The sequence below is a fragment of the Hyposmocoma kahamanoa genome, unplaced genomic scaffold, assembly GCF_003589595.1.
Source record: "Hyposmocoma kahamanoa isolate Upper Pololo Valley unplaced genomic scaffold, ASM358959v1 64, whole genome shotgun sequence".
In the NCBI taxonomy this organism is placed as follows: Eukaryota; Metazoa; Arthropoda; class Insecta; order Lepidoptera; family Cosmopterigidae; genus Hyposmocoma; species Hyposmocoma kahamanoa.
The window spans coordinates 23,162,416-23,179,825 of record NW_020653852.1 but is presented as its reverse complement, the minus strand read 5'-3'; the positions used below and the strand labels follow the sequence as shown (position 1 = coordinate 23,179,825).

General features: G+C 35.8%; 4 protein-coding genes across 9 annotated transcripts in view; 3 read left to right on the top strand and 1 right to left on the bottom strand.

The window, feature by feature from the left end:
* LOC113231081 (protein prickle-like) overlaps window positions 1–17,410 on the top strand; it is a 423,515-nt gene that overhangs the window by 116,748 nt on the left and 289,357 nt on the right. The gene's annotated exons all lie outside the window — the stretch shown is intronic.
* On the bottom strand, window positions 1,581–3,983 carry LOC113231088 (general odorant-binding protein 2-like). 2 transcript variants are annotated; one of them, XM_026465261.1, is made up of 3 exons: window positions 3,895–3,983; window positions 2,882–3,062; window positions 1,581–2,190 (listed from the first exon to the last, which is right to left on the bottom strand). In XM_026465261.1, the coding sequence occupies exons 1-3, from the start codon at window positions 3,943–3,945 to the stop codon at window positions 2,009–2,011; spliced, it is 414 nt and encodes a 137-aa protein (XP_026321046.1). In that variant the 5' UTR covers window positions 3,946–3,983; the 3' UTR covers window positions 1,581–2,008. The 2 variants fall into 2 exon arrangements, with proteins under 2 accessions (XP_026321046.1, XP_026321045.1); XM_026465260.1 differs by lacking the exon at window positions 3,895–3,983 and adding an exon at window positions 3,181–3,362.
* LOC113231086 (pheromone-binding protein-like) lies at window positions 9,695–11,133 on the top strand. Its single transcript, XM_026465258.1, has 3 exons — window positions 9,695–9,878; window positions 10,165–10,345; window positions 10,557–11,133. The coding sequence occupies exons 1-3, from the start codon at window positions 9,753–9,755 to the stop codon at window positions 10,736–10,738; spliced, it is 489 nt and encodes a 162-aa protein (XP_026321043.1). The 5' UTR covers window positions 9,695–9,752; the 3' UTR covers window positions 10,739–11,133.
* On the top strand, window positions 14,182–15,763 carry LOC113231090 (pheromone-binding protein-like). The gene is made up of 3 exons (XM_026465262.1): window positions 14,182–14,295; window positions 14,576–14,756; window positions 15,166–15,763. The coding sequence occupies exons 1-3, from the start codon at window positions 14,242–14,244 to the stop codon at window positions 15,345–15,347; spliced, it is 417 nt and encodes a 138-aa protein (XP_026321047.1). The 5' UTR covers window positions 14,182–14,241; the 3' UTR covers window positions 15,348–15,763.

Here is a 17,410-nt window from a genome sequence, read left to right as displayed (position 1 = left end):
TAAACTTTACTGTTCATTGGCCAGGCAGATTCCCCTGAAAAGAATGAGCACAAAACTTGCTTTTTTATAAACAGACATTTGTTTACATTTATAATTTATAATATTTATTTCATATATCTAACAGAAACAAACTGACAGAGCTAAACGGGTCACTAGTACCACGGATTGTTGTCATCCAAGAAGCAGAAGCAGAGTAAGTAAATAATCTTTCATATAAAGTTTTTGTTTCACAATAAAACTCATAAAGGAAGTTCCTGAACAAGAATCAAAAGTTCAAATAACTTCACACTCTGACCCGAAAATGTCAACGGTCAGGGCCGTAATATGGAGCAAGACGTGTAGGCCAAGAAAATATAATTCTGTACTTTAAGTTCATAAAAATTTACATAATGCATTGGATTGGAGCTACTATTGTTTAAACGTTAAATTGTTGACATGAAATTAATATTTCATAACTGAATCTCACAGTGGTTTTAAGTCTCTTAGAAGGTGTAATTATTTAGGAATACAATGTACGCACCTATAATTCGTAGTGTTGAATGCACGCCAAACTAGTTTCGTGTTTTGCTTGCAGTAGCCGCTTGTGACAGCGTGATGGATGATTGCAGTGCGTGGCGTTGCGGCGTTGCGGGTTCGACAGAGCCAAATTAATGTGCATGAACGTTTCATGCGCTGCACTGACGGGTGTATTTCCACAAATTTCCACTGAGGAATTCCCACTGGTGGGGACTTTTGTATTTTTTTTACCTCAAATCACATCACACGCCTGTCCGTAACAGTTGCAGCGCCGCTCAAAGTTTTAAATCGCAAAGATCTGAGGGGCACTCCCACTACCGTCACCCTGAGACATAAGTCCCGTGTACACCCTTACCCTTTAACATCGGAACGCAGTGCGCACATGAATGCCACTGTCGGAGGTTACTGAAGACTCATGTCGACTTTCTTTTTGCTACGAGATTACAACCTTTGGAATATCTTTTATGGCTACGGAGAAACTTATTTTTGACGTTGACAATTGTGAGCATCAATAGAGAAACATGGATTTGGGAAATTCCTCCGTTCATCCACAAACCCACGAACTTTAACATCAACCCTAAAATATGTGTTCGCCCCTTTTATCATGGACCTCTGTGATTATATATCCAGCAATAATATAACACTAAATTGACTATGATGTGCTCTTATCGTTGTAGATATATTTGTCAGCCTGTGGGTCTGTGAATTCAAAATTCACTTCATGAGCTTGCTCTCTCTAATAAAGTACACCCCCACAAAACTTACTGAATTACCGACGCCACTGGAATCTATAAAGTTTTCTTAAGCAGAAGCCATTGATCATTGGCGATGATCGCCATGTTCCTTATATTTCTTACATTGTACGTACCCATGTTAGCGGAACACTTGATGCCGGCGAAATTCTAAAAGGGCACCGCCAATAATTAAAAATAAGAAGAAGAAGAACATTGGGGAAAAAAAGAAAATGCAAGCCTTCGTAATGTAATGTATTTTTAGATTTTCTCTAATTAGCCAATTTGTAATACAAATAATACAATTAAAAATCAATCGATCCATAAAACATGCCCGAGGTCGAAATGTTACATAGTTCTTTATCCTTAAACTTAAAGTGTTATACACACTTCGATATCTAAGCTATTATTTAGAAGTGGTACGTAAGATGTACTCAAAACTAGTTTCTACCGGTTTTAATGCAAAAAGTACTTTTTAAGACGTTATACATTTCATTATTGACATAAACACATTAATTTTGGAACTGAAGTTAAGTAAGTAGCAACATTTATTTTCTCGTTACTACCTAGTTCCATGGCAGGTACGTATAGACTGTTTTTACCCGACCAAGTAGAAGCCGAAAGCACAATGTATGTATTTGGGTTATTCTCGTTATTAACATCTAGTATTAGGTACGAGCAAGAAATCTAGAAGAATCTACATCTACTCTAAGAAGACGAGGACATCCGGGATAATACCGGAATTTGGCATATAGACCAAATTATTTATACTGCTCCATAACAGCTTCGACCATAGCCACTTCAGGCGCGAGGTTCAAATCCTGGCAAGCTCGCTTGAAGCAGGCAGCTGACTTGACGACTCGGGTGCAGTCGTCCGTGATGTCGTCGTACTGCTTCTCGCAGTTATGAAGCAACTCCACCATCTTTTTCGATAAAATCTCACCTGGAATTGTGTATAATGATAATAAACTGATCACTACTCCTAGTTACTTACACGATCGGAAATAAGTTCACAGTAAAGGACAATTGGCTAGCTTTTTGATTACTGGCTCATGTTATTTAGGGCATACGTCGAGGACTTCGTTATTTCTCCCAGAAAGGCATGGGACGCTAGTATTTCTTACAAGTGACCGCGGTGAATTAAGTAGATAGCTATGCATGAAATATGTTCTTAAACGACATTATTTTTGCATAAGACTGACTGCAATAAGATTTAACCTTGTTAAAAATAAAATAAAAAATAAATTAAGATAGGAAATGAAACTATTTTTCCCGATTTAAATCGCGTATATTTGTTTTTTCAAACAAACCAACTTTTCGGGCCCATTACAGGTCCCTTGGTCACGGTCTATGTCTACGCGCGCACTCCGCACTCTCAACTTAGTGGCTAGCCAAATTGACATATTTACCTGTACTTTGAGTGAACTCACAAGGGCGGCTTTATTTACAATATGTTATAAAAAATAATTTAGTATGGTTGTTTTTTTTTAGTTCCTTAGCTATCGCGTTAGGTAATAACCTGTAAAGATAGTTATAAGTGTGGGAAATAATAAATAAATAAATAAATAAAAAGTTTCATTTCCTATGTGTAACAATCGCGAAAACCTAAGAACTCGATAAATTAAGATTCTTACCATTAGGGAAGCTCTTGACATACGCGTCCATGTTATCGTGGTGGAGCCTGGAGTCTTCCTTCATTAACGTGTACTTGTTAGACATGCAAATTATCGCGCAGCCTAGTTCACGGTGCACCACCTCGAAGTCTTCGTGCCAGAACTGCTTGAACTCCTCCATTACTTCCATCGGAAGACCTGACTGGGAGCATCGATAAAGTTGAAGAAATATAACTTACATATCAGAAAAGAGTCACCTTCTAGATTGTCGGCAACCCAACACTAGGGTCTTTTTGACAAATGATCTTCTCTACACTGACCTCTTCCCGGCACTCCTCGAGCGTTTTCCCAAAGTGCGCAGTGACATGGCTCATCACCTCGGCGTCACCCCGCGTCCCTACCGCCACCGCCAGCAAGCCGACCACCCAGTATAGAAACATCTTATCGACAATACGATTCCACTGTGGTGCTACTGCTTTATACTGATGGGCATTTTTTTCGGCTGTAGCTTGTAAGTAGATATAATTATGTCATTATTTAAATTAAGGTTGTACTTTTAAGGCGATACGCAGACATTCCGTTACTTAGTAAGACTTTTTTATATACCTACTATCTGTTAGGTTCGTTCAATAGAACATGTGTAGACATAGTGATATGAAACGATCATGTTACAAGACTAAACATTATTAGTAAAATGTAGGTCGGTATCACAGTTAACCAACGTTACACAGAATATAAGAAAGCGTGACCAATCGCAGATCAGGCAAGTCGTGCACCCCAAGATCTTGATATGCGCATTTAAGTAGCCAAGTCTGCGCCAAGCCTCAGCTACAACAGAAATCCGTCAGCGACTCATAAAGTGTCTTTAACGAATACTATGTCATTACAAAACATCATCTGACTAAGCACACATACATAGCAACATGCAATTTTATTCAAGCAAGCTTCACAAACATATAATTTCCAAATCGTACTGTAATTTAACAATTATACAACTTGTAACTTCACGGAAAGTGATACGATATGATACTTACAGCATTAAAATGTCCAACAAAGGCCTGTATTGCTGGTGCGTACAATATCATGAATGAAAATTCACTTTTGATTAATTCGATTCGCAAGAGGAGCTAGCCCAAAAAGACCTATGGTCCAACAATTTGCTCCACGTCAACAATTTCGAGAATGATCACTTTCTACAACGTAACGAGAATGTAAGAGCCTAAGAAAATTTCGACAATTTTCAAAATTAACCAATTTCTTATCGCATCCAATTTCATGTTCGAGTATATACTACATAATAACTAATCTGAAATAATAATCGTATTACTAATCCCTGTGGCGGATTGTACTTAGCAATAGTAGACTTTAATCTCTAAATTACATACATTTGGGAATGTTTAGTACCAAAACCTGCATGAAGAAGTTTCACAACTACCATAAGTTGATGATGGTGACGTAACTAATTACCTATTCTTTAGTAAGTACAGTACCGAAGCACTCGCGATCCTAACGATGTCAAAACAGTCGGTAATCCGTAGGAAAACAGTTCGAGTGCAGTTGGTGCGATTACAGCCAGTGTGATTACGCCCTTAGAACTAATTCTGTCGGAACATATTGAATAAGACAGCGCATCTAATAACGGTGTTCAATGTTTGCAAGTCACTGAAAGAGTATTTATTTGGGTACACTGTCTTGGAAGTCATCCTAAAGGAACGCATCAGGTACCCAACCATACTTGTTCACAAGGACATGGATGTTCTTAGTGTTCGAGGGATTTTTATTTTGCGCGTTGTATCAAAATTGCACGCGGAGGTGTTAAGATTTCCTGAATAAGCCGCAATGCTGCAAAGACGTAGTACCTGTACCCTTAACGAAATCGGCTTTTGCCCAGAAATTTAGCTCATTTCTTCATCCTTTTATTTACAACAAAATAAGTATCGAATTTCCTTTGAAAAGTTACTCAATCAGAGAACTAAACTCAAAAGTGAAAAATTGGCTCAAATCACTTTTCTAAGAGGATGTTGAACAAATTCTGAAAGTAGACAAATAGACAGTTAAACACACACACACATACGCACGCACGCACGCACGCACGACCACTGGCTCAGTCACAAGCACGCACAAGTAATTTAATTGCTTTGTACTTAACATTATTTATTTTCCTATTTTTTAATAAGTAATTAATTAGTTTTTAGAAATTTTCTCGTCTCTGTTAACTTTTCGCACATAATATATATTGTATACTTCGTTTCAATCCAATTTGAACAAAATGTAAACTAACAAATCACTGACCATAGACGGTTTAGTGATGGCCACTTGTAATGCCAACTACAAATAGATTAATTAATTGAATGAATGGATTTGTTAAATGAAGAAGACTCCTTGAAGACTTGAATGAAGACTCCTTCATACCGGTTTTCCTTACATAGCCTGCTGTATACAGGCATATTTAAAATTTCCGAAATCTTAATTTATTATTAATAAGCAACCATCCGCTCACGCGATACATGTAGCCGTAGACGCATACTACACTTAGAGGTGCCGGTGATGATTTTATACCAATTTATCGGATATCGAAGTTATAACAGGTAAAAGAACTAATATTAATTGCTATTTCGGTAACTACTCTAGCAAACCATAAAGTTTTTAATACCTGGGTCAGTCATTTAAAAAAAATAAGCAACTTCAAAAATACGTCACGACAATCGTGTGTGTTATTGTTTGGGATGGTGATTTCGGTGTTTATGTATTGAAAACACTCCGTAAGTAGCATTTTTTAAGTTTATCCTGAATATAAATGTTTATAAACTATACTTTAGAGAGTAATTTCATGGTAAACGTTAGAACCACTCAAACGGAATATTATCATATTTATCCAAGTACACCAAAAATTTCATTAGTGCTTTTTAAGTGCAGGATTGGCGGTGTATTACTGCATTTTATTTGAGATGTTTTTGTTGGTAGTACGGAGGTATTTATTTAGCAATTCAGAATAATAATTTTTATTTATAAAAACTTGTATTTAAACTGAATGCTTTTCTAATTTGCGAAACCAAATAGCCGCCATTTTGCGGTAGGTAGTGCATCGCGTGAGCGGATAGACAGGTCATGTTAACGGCGACTGTAAATTGTCAATCAGCCTCCGTAGCATGCCACCATGATAAATTTATTATATCAACATTCAGTTAATTCAAGAATTTAAATTAGAGTGAAAAACCGTCGTTTTGACTTCACATTTTCGTCGCACCGTGCGCGCCGCGACTGATGGTTCCGACAATATATCGCAATGACGAACATGGTCGCAAGGTCATAGCTTATTTTAAAACATTTTGGCAGTTCTGCACGGTAATTTTATCAACGTAAAAATTGAGCGCGACTAACCAAGATAAACAGAAATAATAAAAAGAAACAGGCTGATATATTTTAATTATTGGAAAAAGGCGAGGAGAACAGTTTAATACAGTTCTATACGCAAGTGTAATTTGAAATTGTAAATTAAAAAAAAAAAAAAAATACGCATATGTTAAGTAACGTAATGTAAAATTATCTAGTAGGTGTTTTATATCATCTTTATTATTCTATAAAAATAACGAGTTCTTAGAAAGTTATAAAATAAACCGAGATAGTTTTTCCCGACATTTTTCACAACGACTGTATGCGTCTTTTGCAAATTTCAAAAGCGTTTGAAAACGCTTGCAACTTTTCCATCGTTTTTATTATTTATGTATTGAGCATTGGCTATAGATACATCAGCTTAAACAGAGTAACAAATAATCAAGAAACTCTTAACGTCACAATACTTAAACAAAAAAAATATTTATGTAAAACTACAAAAAACCCGTCATTTTTTGTTCCGTCATTTTACAACGATTCTATTACAAGAATTATAATTTTCAAGGCGATGATTAAACAATACAGATAACTACATACGCAATTCCATTGAGGTTGATAAATTTCATCATAATATATATATCGCAACGCATGCGTTATAACGCCATGCTACGACTGCAGGAAGACTAAACTTTAATAAAGATGTTAGCTCTTTTTTGCTGCATTCCCTTCTCATTTTGTCATATTTCGTTCTATAAACAGATTTCATTTTTGCTTTCCAGTTGGTAGAGCCTGTCTATGATGGGTTGGAGGTGGTTAGCTGATTCATATTTGTATCTGAGTCCAGGAAGCAAACTCTGCTCGCTCACCATTTTTAATTTGCCACTATCAATTTCACAATCTATTACCCACACTTACTATTCTCGGGCCGTATCCTGTTTCCCCGGACCACTGCTCCCGTTCCCGGCGCACCGGAATCCCGGTCCAGTGACAGATGGTCTTGGTGACGTAAACGACCGTAGTTCTCCCACGCGACATTTTTAACAGAACCAATAGTTACGTGACTGGAAAGTTCCAAATGCAATTTTACGCTTAGGGTACGTGGTATCTAGCTTTAAGTAGATACGTTAGATTGGCTTTGAATTTTAAAAGCATCGTACCAAGTTGCGTTATTCTTGGTTATAATAAGAACAACCGGTACTAATGTCATGGGAAATGATTAAGCGACCTAATATATTCGTCAAAAATATTTTTGAAGGAAGCCTATGTTCAATAGAGTTTAGTAGTGGTGTAGTGAATAATAATATGGAGTTCCAAAAATTACGAAATTAAGCTTTGCTATGGGACCAATACAAGTTTGCTTAATAAAAACATTCCCAGGCTCATGGCACCGGAAATTTCCTAGTTTTTTAGTCGTTTAACACATTATTATTAGTTAAGAGAGTCAAACTTGAATCATTGTCGTGCAAACCAATGAGCATCTTCTAGAAACCTATCGTATTAATTCCACAATAGAGTCATGCGTCCAACCTTCATTAGGTTTACGAGATTCTGAAACAAATATAATTTTTCATTTTTCATTCAAAAAGAATTGACATAAGAACAGACAATCTGTCTACCACTCATTGTCGACCACTACTCTCGTTTCTGATTTCTTATCGCGTTATAAATATCACTTACGTCAAGTTTGCAAAGAGGGATTAACATAAAGAAATTCTGATTGTAATAATAAAATTTCCCACTTCGAGGATCTTAAGAAGAATAAGCGCAATACATTTCGAGGAAAGATCTAGAATTAGATTGGTCTGGTATAAAAGCATCAGTCCGAGTCTCGACACTACCACTGAGCACATTCGCTCGGCAAAACAGACCACTTGTTGTTATCGTCCATAGATTGCATTCTGAAAGTCCATAGAGGATGTTTTTAAATTTATACGTAAGACAGACAAGGTAGACGATTTACAAAAGATAACATTTTTTTTAATACGACGCTAAAGTTTATTTTCTCTTCCTTTTGTTAATTATTAGACTGGTGAATAACAGGGTGCGCCGGGAATGCTATCTTTATTTTATACGAATCTATCTTTATTTTATACGAATATAACAAAAATATAGAAAAAAAAACACAAATTGTTTCTTCGCAGAAGTTTGATCATCAATCAACGTCGGGTAACTTGTCATGATAATGATGACCATTCTGACAGTTCGGTGACAGGTATAAGGGGAGCGAAACACTTTTTTGATAAACGAAAGGTATCGGTACCGTAAAGGTATCGTCACAAAGTGAAAATAAATTGTGAGATTCATGAGCGTGTTGGGTGAATCAAAAGATTCGAATGAAGAATGTGCAAAAAAATTATGTTATTTGCCTATGCATTTTTGAAAGTACCTGTTTTAGTAAATCACAGCCACCTGTCCAACAATTCTTAATGCCACGCACATGTTGCGCCTATAAAATAAACCGTCAAATTTTATTTGTTTTATCAACTGCCAACCTGACTGGAGCCCTAAACAATAAAACGGTAGCTTTATTCCACGGAAAAAATATAAAATTTACATATAGAGCAGTTGAGAAATATATATCTCCCCTGGCAACACTACGTGAGGTGAATGTGAATGTTGCCATGTGGTTATTAGTCATTGTCTTTGTCTCCGCAGATTTGGGGAGTCGGCTCAGGCGTGCCGTGATTTTGAGTTATCATATAAAGTGGTAGGACGATACGAGCGGGAAAAAGATTGGAATGTAGTATTTCCAAGTCTTAACACGGCTTGAGGTACTCTATTGACACATACCCTCATCTATTAGAAGTAGGCGGATGCGTGGATACATTCACGGTATGTGAACTCGGTATTATAATATTTTTCCAGAACACATGTGTGTACATGTACCTATTCTTTCAGCTAAGGTAGTTTTATTGACGTTACTTACAGATCTTAGTAGTAATTAAAATCTGCAAGTGAGCAAGACTGCGATAATTATAAAGCGCAAACGTATTTTCAATTCGTTGTGACTTGTCAATACCAACCAGGGAATTAGACGGGCAGATAGGTAATTTAAAAATTAGCGTTTAATATTCCTACGGCCCTTAAACGTATCTAGAAATCACGACGATTACATAATAAAAGGGATAAATATAAATAGCTACTATCTATGTAAATACTTAAACAATAAGTATTGACATATTTTAGTTTCGATTAGCAACGACGCAAATTTTCCACATCACTGTTTTGCTTTAACCCGACCACGCGGTTAAACAATTAACAACAAATTGAAAGGCGTGACCAACGATCTGACAGCCAACAATTATGCAATTAAAAACCACATGAGCTTAAACAAATGACGCCTAGCACTATAAAAGACATGTGCCATACTAAAATGTAACTAGATACAGTAACTGTACGAAGAAGAAATATTGAAGAATCTAAAACAATTAACAGTTGAAAAGATACAGATTTCAATACTTTCGCGAACTACGAGCGTAAATCATACCGCGATAACAATCCTTTACAGTGGTAATCGGTTAACTAAAAATTAGTAATTAAAGTATTGCAGGTAGTTAAGATGTGGAAACCATTGATGCTAATGATTGTATATCTGGCAATGTCCACGAGGGTTGAATCATCTGCTGATGTCATGAAAACCATGTCCATAAATTTTTCAAAGGCTATAGATACGTGCAAAAAGGAGGTAAGTTGGCTCAGTAATTAAATAACTATTTGATGACTGTACTACCTCAGTCAACCGCGACCATGGGACCTGTAAAATGCCCGAAACGTCGGTTTTTTTGGAAAAACAAATATACGCGATTTAAATCCGGAAAAATAGTTTCATTTCCTGTGTAACAATCGCGAAAATCTAAGAACTCGATCAGTAATTCGATTTTACTCTATTTTTTCCCTAAAAAAAAATACATGAAAATTGCATAAGAATACTTTTTTGTTAGTTCTAAATACATTGTTAATGGTGAAATCAGATGGACCTACCTGACTCGATCGATGTAGACTTCAAGAACTTTTGGAAGGAGGACTACGAGGTGACGAACCGGTTTACGGGCTGCGCCATCATCTGCCTGTCCGCGAAGCTTGATCTGATTTCCCCTGATGGAACGCTGCATCACGGTAACACGCAAGAGTTCGCTAAGAAACATGGGGCGGGTTAGTAGTCACTTGTTTTTTTTTGTATCTAGGCGACCGAACGAAAAAAGTTGCACGTTTGTCATTAGATTGCTGAAAAGAATACACCAAACCATCCTCTCTTTGAGGACTTGTCCAGGAGTCTGACACATCTGCAAGTAGAACTAAAACACTATGATATTTTTTTCCAGTAAGTATATTCTCATAACTGCCAATATCAAAACATTTGCAGACGAAAATTTGGCAAAGCAGCTGACGGACATTCTGCACAACTGCGAAAAGACCGCCCCTCCCCACGACGATAACTGCATCAAGGTGCTCGGCGTCGCTAACTGCTTCAAGACCGAAATCCATAAGCTCCAGTGGGCGCCGAGCATGGATGTCATTGTGGGAGAAATGCTCGCCGAAATATAGATCTTCGTTTCACTTCTGTTCACCTGGTCCAGGCTGATATTTTCATAAGTAGCATATTAGAAGTTAACTTTTATTCTTTTTCTCTACATTTTCTTTTATAGTATTTTTTTAGTTTTCTTAATCTCTTCTGAAATTTTACGTGTTTATTCTTCTTGAAACAATACTTTCAGCTGTCTCTTAAGTTTAGTTTTCATTTTGTATAGTGTATATTGTTTTTTCTTTTTTTTTTACTTGTGACTAAATCTACCTATGTATCTTCTTTAGTACTTTTCTTCTAATGTGTAACGAAACGGCTTCATTAACGGATTTATTAGGTAATAATATAAAACTTTTGTATTTGGTTTAGTTCTTGCTCCCTCTCGTTGGCTTTGTTTATTTTAGATTAAGACACGTACTCTTGAAACAAATTAAAATAAGATATTAAAGCTGGAATTTTACTAACATAATCCTGTACTCATTCACATATAACTTTGGTGTCATATTAATTACTCGCATTGCTATGACAATTAAAGCTTAAAAGAATGGAGGTAACGTTACCTTAATTACGTCAATTACATGCCTTCCTTGTTACCATTGATTGGTAAAGTGCAATATCGGTCAAGTGCAATTTCGCGTTAGACGCAGAATTCTTTTTGCTGCTAAGTTATTTATTATTATCGTTACGTATTCAACGTCAGTGTCGGTCAATAGAGAACCTGAACTTTAAGCACACGAGTATCTGATTTCGATTTTGCACTTCCTTTGAGTGGAAAATAGAGTTCCATTCAAGTCTTAAACCTAAATCCCACGTCGAATTCTTCGTAGCGTTTACCTATGTAACCCTAATAACCAATTTAACACATTGTGTGCTTTAATTCTGTTACGTTTATACCCTTTCAAGTAATAAGAGCCAAAAGGTTAAGATGTCATGAATGTTTTCCAAGTGCTATTGTTGACAGTGCTATTTGGAAACACGGTGATTTCTCGTCACCTTCAAGAAAAACATCGACAGGTAAACCCTCATTTCAGATCTGCTTTACCAAGTATACTTCACGATGTAGAAGATCTCGATGAGTTGACAGGAAATATCGAGCAACCGTTCTTGAAAAAAGAAAAACAAGAACCAGGCGATCATACATTGGGAGGATCGACAGGAATCGACATTGATAAACCCTTAAGCGAACATGATATACAAAAATCATTAAGTCCACAAGAAATAGTTAAAAATTTGTCGAATACTTTTGGACATCGGTATCTTGAATGCGAGGCAATGGTAAGCGTTTTATGGGCTACCGTTCTACTCTCATAACAGGGTACTTTGTTAGGTAGTGTTGTCAAATTAAATCTACCAATGAGGCGTCATTATTTTGATATAGATAGGAGTTAGACGATCATATTGAATGTGGTAGCTCCTTGATGCCGTCTTCTCAAACTGTATTATAAAAATATACTGAATTGACGTTATTTTTCACTCCAGTATCACTATCCCTTAAAATTGCGACTAAATTTTCTGAATTTCTGGAATGGCGAGGCAATAACGGATAGAATGACAGGATGTGCGGTGTTGTGCATATCACAGAAACTGCACATGATTGACGAAGTTGGAAAAATTAGAGTATCAGAGGCCATCGAGTTGCTGAGGGCCAACGAAGCTGGTAATTTGACATTACTTCCTTTGTTATTTATTTCATTTATTTGTGTTGATTATTTGATGAACAATACAAAATACAACGTAGGATAAGTTAAAATAAAAAATCCTATTGTACATTATCTCAATTTGACTTCTTTTTATGACTTGAATAGACTGACATTTTTTATTGTATATAGACGAGAAAACGATACAAGGCATGATTTTTCTAATGGTGCAGTGTCGAGATATTATTGACAACCAGCAATTGTACAAAGATGTATGCGCCGCAGGTCTTCTCTACAGTATTTGTTTCCGAGATGGCATTAAAGCTTTAGGCTGGACGCCTAACACGGGCACAGACGTCAGCAGGAAGAACTTGCAAGATGCACGTGATTGGTTATTAGCTCATTTAGGAACAAGTAATACGACTGAAACCATATCGAATAAGGCTCAAAACCAACGCTTCATAAGCATTCATAATGATACGACGAATATAAACAATACAAAATACAGTCGAATAGCTAAAGAATACGATAATATGACTAACCCTGAAAGTGGATACGAATTCACAACAGTTTCTAACATTAAATGATTTCATTTTAAAAGAAAATAAATTTTGCAAATGGTACGACCACAGATATCGCATCGGCGAATACCAATACTAATAGTTCAGAAAACAAGTTACAAGTATCAAAAACTGTAGTCTTCGGTAACTCTTTTATGATTAGAGAGAAAAATATGTCACAAATAACTGTACCTGATGCAGTTGAAGAAGAAACACATAAACGCAATTTAATTATAACCGCTTCATAAAAAGCACACGTTGCCAATTCACCAAAGGCTCTCCTTCAAAAATTAATAAATAAAATGGATCCCAAACCAGCAATCCCAAAACAGCACACAAAATAAACAAACATGATAATTTAGTATGTAAATCATACAATATCAATTACGACGCCAATTTTGCGAATAATTTCAAGTCAATTTATAAGATTTCGTCACAATAGAACACAGATTATTAAGCAATAAACCCTACAAACAACAACAATTTCGTTTATGAGGATTTTTGTAAGTCCATACTACCGATAATTTACATAAGTCGCAATCTCCAAGCTAGTGTTAAAACACCATTCAATAATTTGTTAGTAGTCCTTGAAAAATAGTAATTGAATAAATATAAAAATGCACGATACACCCTAATTAGGTATCTTTGTTTTCATTGAATCTACATTGAAATCCTTCGTACTGTTTAATGAAAGATAATAATACATTGTATATACTTACGCCTTTGGATTCCTATCGGGGTAGACAGAGACTGTCACTCAATTGTCACTTTGCACGATCGTGGCAATTCTCTTTTGCTTTACCTTCATCAATATTTTTATATTTATAAGCCTCTCTATTCTTCTCACTACGTACACCAGCCTTTGTAGGAATTTTCACGATTTGACCTGAAAGGAGTTCTTTTTCTTTCTTTTCCTTTTCCTGAACCTTTGTACGTCTTCCTCGTTTGAGACGTTAACAGGTATTTGCGTACATTACTTAAAATACATTGTAGCAGACCATTTACCTACAGCAATGTTGTTGTACGCTTCCATAGCTCACTCGTTTCCAATCCTCAGTGACACAACAACTTTTAATTACTATTTCCTGTCCATCACTGGTCAATTATGTACGAAACCGGCAATTAATTCTACTTAGTAAGCAACGGTTAGTACTTAAAATTTGCATACAATTAAGACTTCGTGATAAGTAATCATGTCATCTATATAAGTGACATGAGTGCACTTCAACCACTATATGGAAGACAACAATGGCAGAACACAAAGGCGCCTTTATCGCCCTCGTGGCATTAGTGTTTTGTGGGAAAGAGATAGAAGGTTCATCAGAGACGATGAAGCAGATCACTTCTACATTTATGAAAGCTCTTGATGAATGTAGACATGAAGTAAGTTAAGTTTTTTAACAGTTTTTTTTCAAGCAAATGTAAATAATTATTTTGCTGGGAATCATTTCTCTTAGGAGCACAATTATTTGAAGATGGATCGGTAAATTAACTTTATTCTATTACTGTAAAATGAAAAACATATTGCTCCAAAAACAGACAGGAATTGTTCGAACGAAGTTCGAAGCAGAGCTTTACTTAAAAACAAATAATAAAAAAGTGTTTTTTCTATTAAATGGTACGAAGGATGTTTATGTTCTCTACGGAATGTAATTTTTTTTAGCTAAAATTCTCAGATCATGTGATTCGAGACCTGTACTTTTACTGGAAAGAAGACTACACGCTGATGAAACGTGAGACAGGTTGCGCCCTCGTCTGCATGAGCCAAAAGCTAGATCTGCTCGATACCAGCGGAAAGCTGCACCATGGGAATGCAAAGGAATTCGCTAAGAATCATGGCGCTGGTAAGATTTTTGTGTAGGTAGTGGGAATAGTAACTTTTTAAACCTGTACAGTTATATTAGTGAAAACATCATCGATCTATTACACTTCTGGTACTAGATTATTTACGAAACATCAGGATTAAGTTGGTCCTTAAAATTAAAATTGTGCTAAAATATAACGCTGAAGTACTGAAGAGAAATGATCAGCATCACCCTAAAAGTTTTTTCAGTAATTAAAAGGTTAGATATCAACTAGCTACTGGGTTATAAGCAAGGCATGCCCTTGCCACTGCTTTGGTACCGTGGTAGGAATCAACTATGGTAATAATTATTAATTAGTGAATTACCAAAACAGTCTTGACATCTGTAAAGGTATCCGGTTCGACCAGTAAAGTACCAAAATATTTAATCAGCACCAAACCCCTATCAGGTGACGACACAGCTCAAAAACTGGTGACAGCAATTCACACCTGCGAAGAACAGAATTCCGGTGTGGAAGACGCGTGCATGAAGGCTTTGGAGGTGGCCAAGTGCTTTCGCACCGCCATCGACCAGCTCAACTGGGTTCCGAAGATGGACATTATCATCGGCGAAGTTCTTAGTGAAATTTAAAATAACGAGGCCAATAATGGAAGCATTTATTGGCCTTAGCGGCTACCTTCTTCAGTACATTGTCTTTTTGTCTCTCTAGCCATTAAACTATTGTTCTTGATATTAATTATTATTTTCAGTAAACTTACGATTCTAGTGCAATTAACACTCCTTATATTTTGTTTTCATTTTTTTTTGTTTATATTAGGTTTCTGTTTTTCTTGTTGAAGTTATTTGTTTTATTTGTGGTATGCAATAAGCCACCATTTTAAATATAGCTAGACCCTATAAATTGTCCTTGAAATCAGTTTATCTACACGAACATTAAAGTCAATTGAAACCTCTCGGAAGTAGGTAATTAAATTGAATATTTTTTGAAATAGATTATAAAAAAAAATTGAAAATTGCCAGAATATAGGAAAGACGAAACTGGAATAGTCAAATGTCGTAACATAGAATTTTAATTAAGTGTAGATGGTCAATTTTTAAAAACAGAGAGACTCTTTGACTGTTAAATTTAAAGAAATAAACATTCTTACACTAGCGTCATTTATTGTCAGTTTATTTATGAAAATAACATTATGTTTTTTATAAAATATTTCGCAGACGCAACATTATATTATATATATTATCACGTGGAGTAAAAATAAATTGCCTGTTCTTGATAACCATCTTCATTTAAGGGGCAATGCATACGCTTCTATAATAAGGTTTAAGACTATAGTGAAACAGGAATTTTGCATTGTAGGTTATCTATTATACAGTTTCTGTGTGTCTTGTCTTGATCATGATGTTTCAAATATTGTAGGAAAATGATAAATGTGTACACATGTTTATTTATAAAGAGCGACACCTGGAGTTCCTTGCTCATTCTTCTCAGGGGAATCTCCCAGACGAATGAGTAGCAGAGTTTAATCCATATGACAATTTCAAATGTAATTTGCTTAGCTAAGAAATAAAGATTGTTTGCCTTTCAATCAAGTTTGGTAAATTTATTTTCATATTGGAGTTAATCATGCTAATTTTAAGTTAAATCAAACTTATCAGATTATTGTATGATACATTAGATGTTAATCCACTTAAGCTGTCGCATATTACTCGACAACAGAGAAGTGAGCTATTGTTTTGTAATTTACGGGCCGTCGAAACGCCCTTGTCAACGTAGACATCCATATTTTAATCAAGGTCTGTATTTAGGCACTGGTCGTGCTATTGTTTAAGAAACCTAATTTTGGTTAAATGTTTCTATAACTTACCTTGCCTTGATAGTTAAATCTTAATGTAGATCAATTAGAAATTTAATGTAATAATTAATACAGTTTGCAATTACATTTGAAGATAATTTTATGTATTTTTGCACTTTTCGGTTCACGGTAACGTCTAATTATTACAAATATATTAGAAATTCAATAAACTGACCATATGAATATTAACAAAATATAGTTGTTACCCGAAATCAATCCTAAAATATATTCTTTGTAATAAATTCTCGTGTAGCACCTGTCTCTTGTGAATCTTATTACCGCGTATATTTTCTGTGCAAATAATTCTATTGTCTAAATAGCAAAGCGAAAAAAAATCAGGCGCTTTGCAAGCAGCGCCTTCTTTACACAGTGTCGTTAAATCTATCCGTTCCCAACTGCACCTGAGCTCGACGTGACGATATTTACTTTTATTGTTTACCCCTCTGTCTTCCCTACATACTTCTGCACCGCCCTTTGTCTGTTCCGAAAGCTCTAGTTTTAGGGCTTTTTAACACCAATTCGGCTTTTGTGCAATAGTTTCTATTATTCGTTAGTGTATTGTTGCAGAATTCTAGCTGCATAGGTAATTACTACACCACGTATTAACCCATGATTAAAACCAGAAAATTACAGGCGATCGTCATAGCATATTTGTAAAAAAAAAACAGCATTACAATGTAATGCACTTGCATTCATTTGACGATCTCGGTGGCTTAACGATTTGCACTGTGGGGGGTGGTATGTGAAGTTCCCGGATTCCAGGTTGGACCAATTTGGAAAATTAATTTTTCTAAATTGATTCTGGTCCGGGTAGTGCCCCGGAGTGAATTCCGTTGCTCT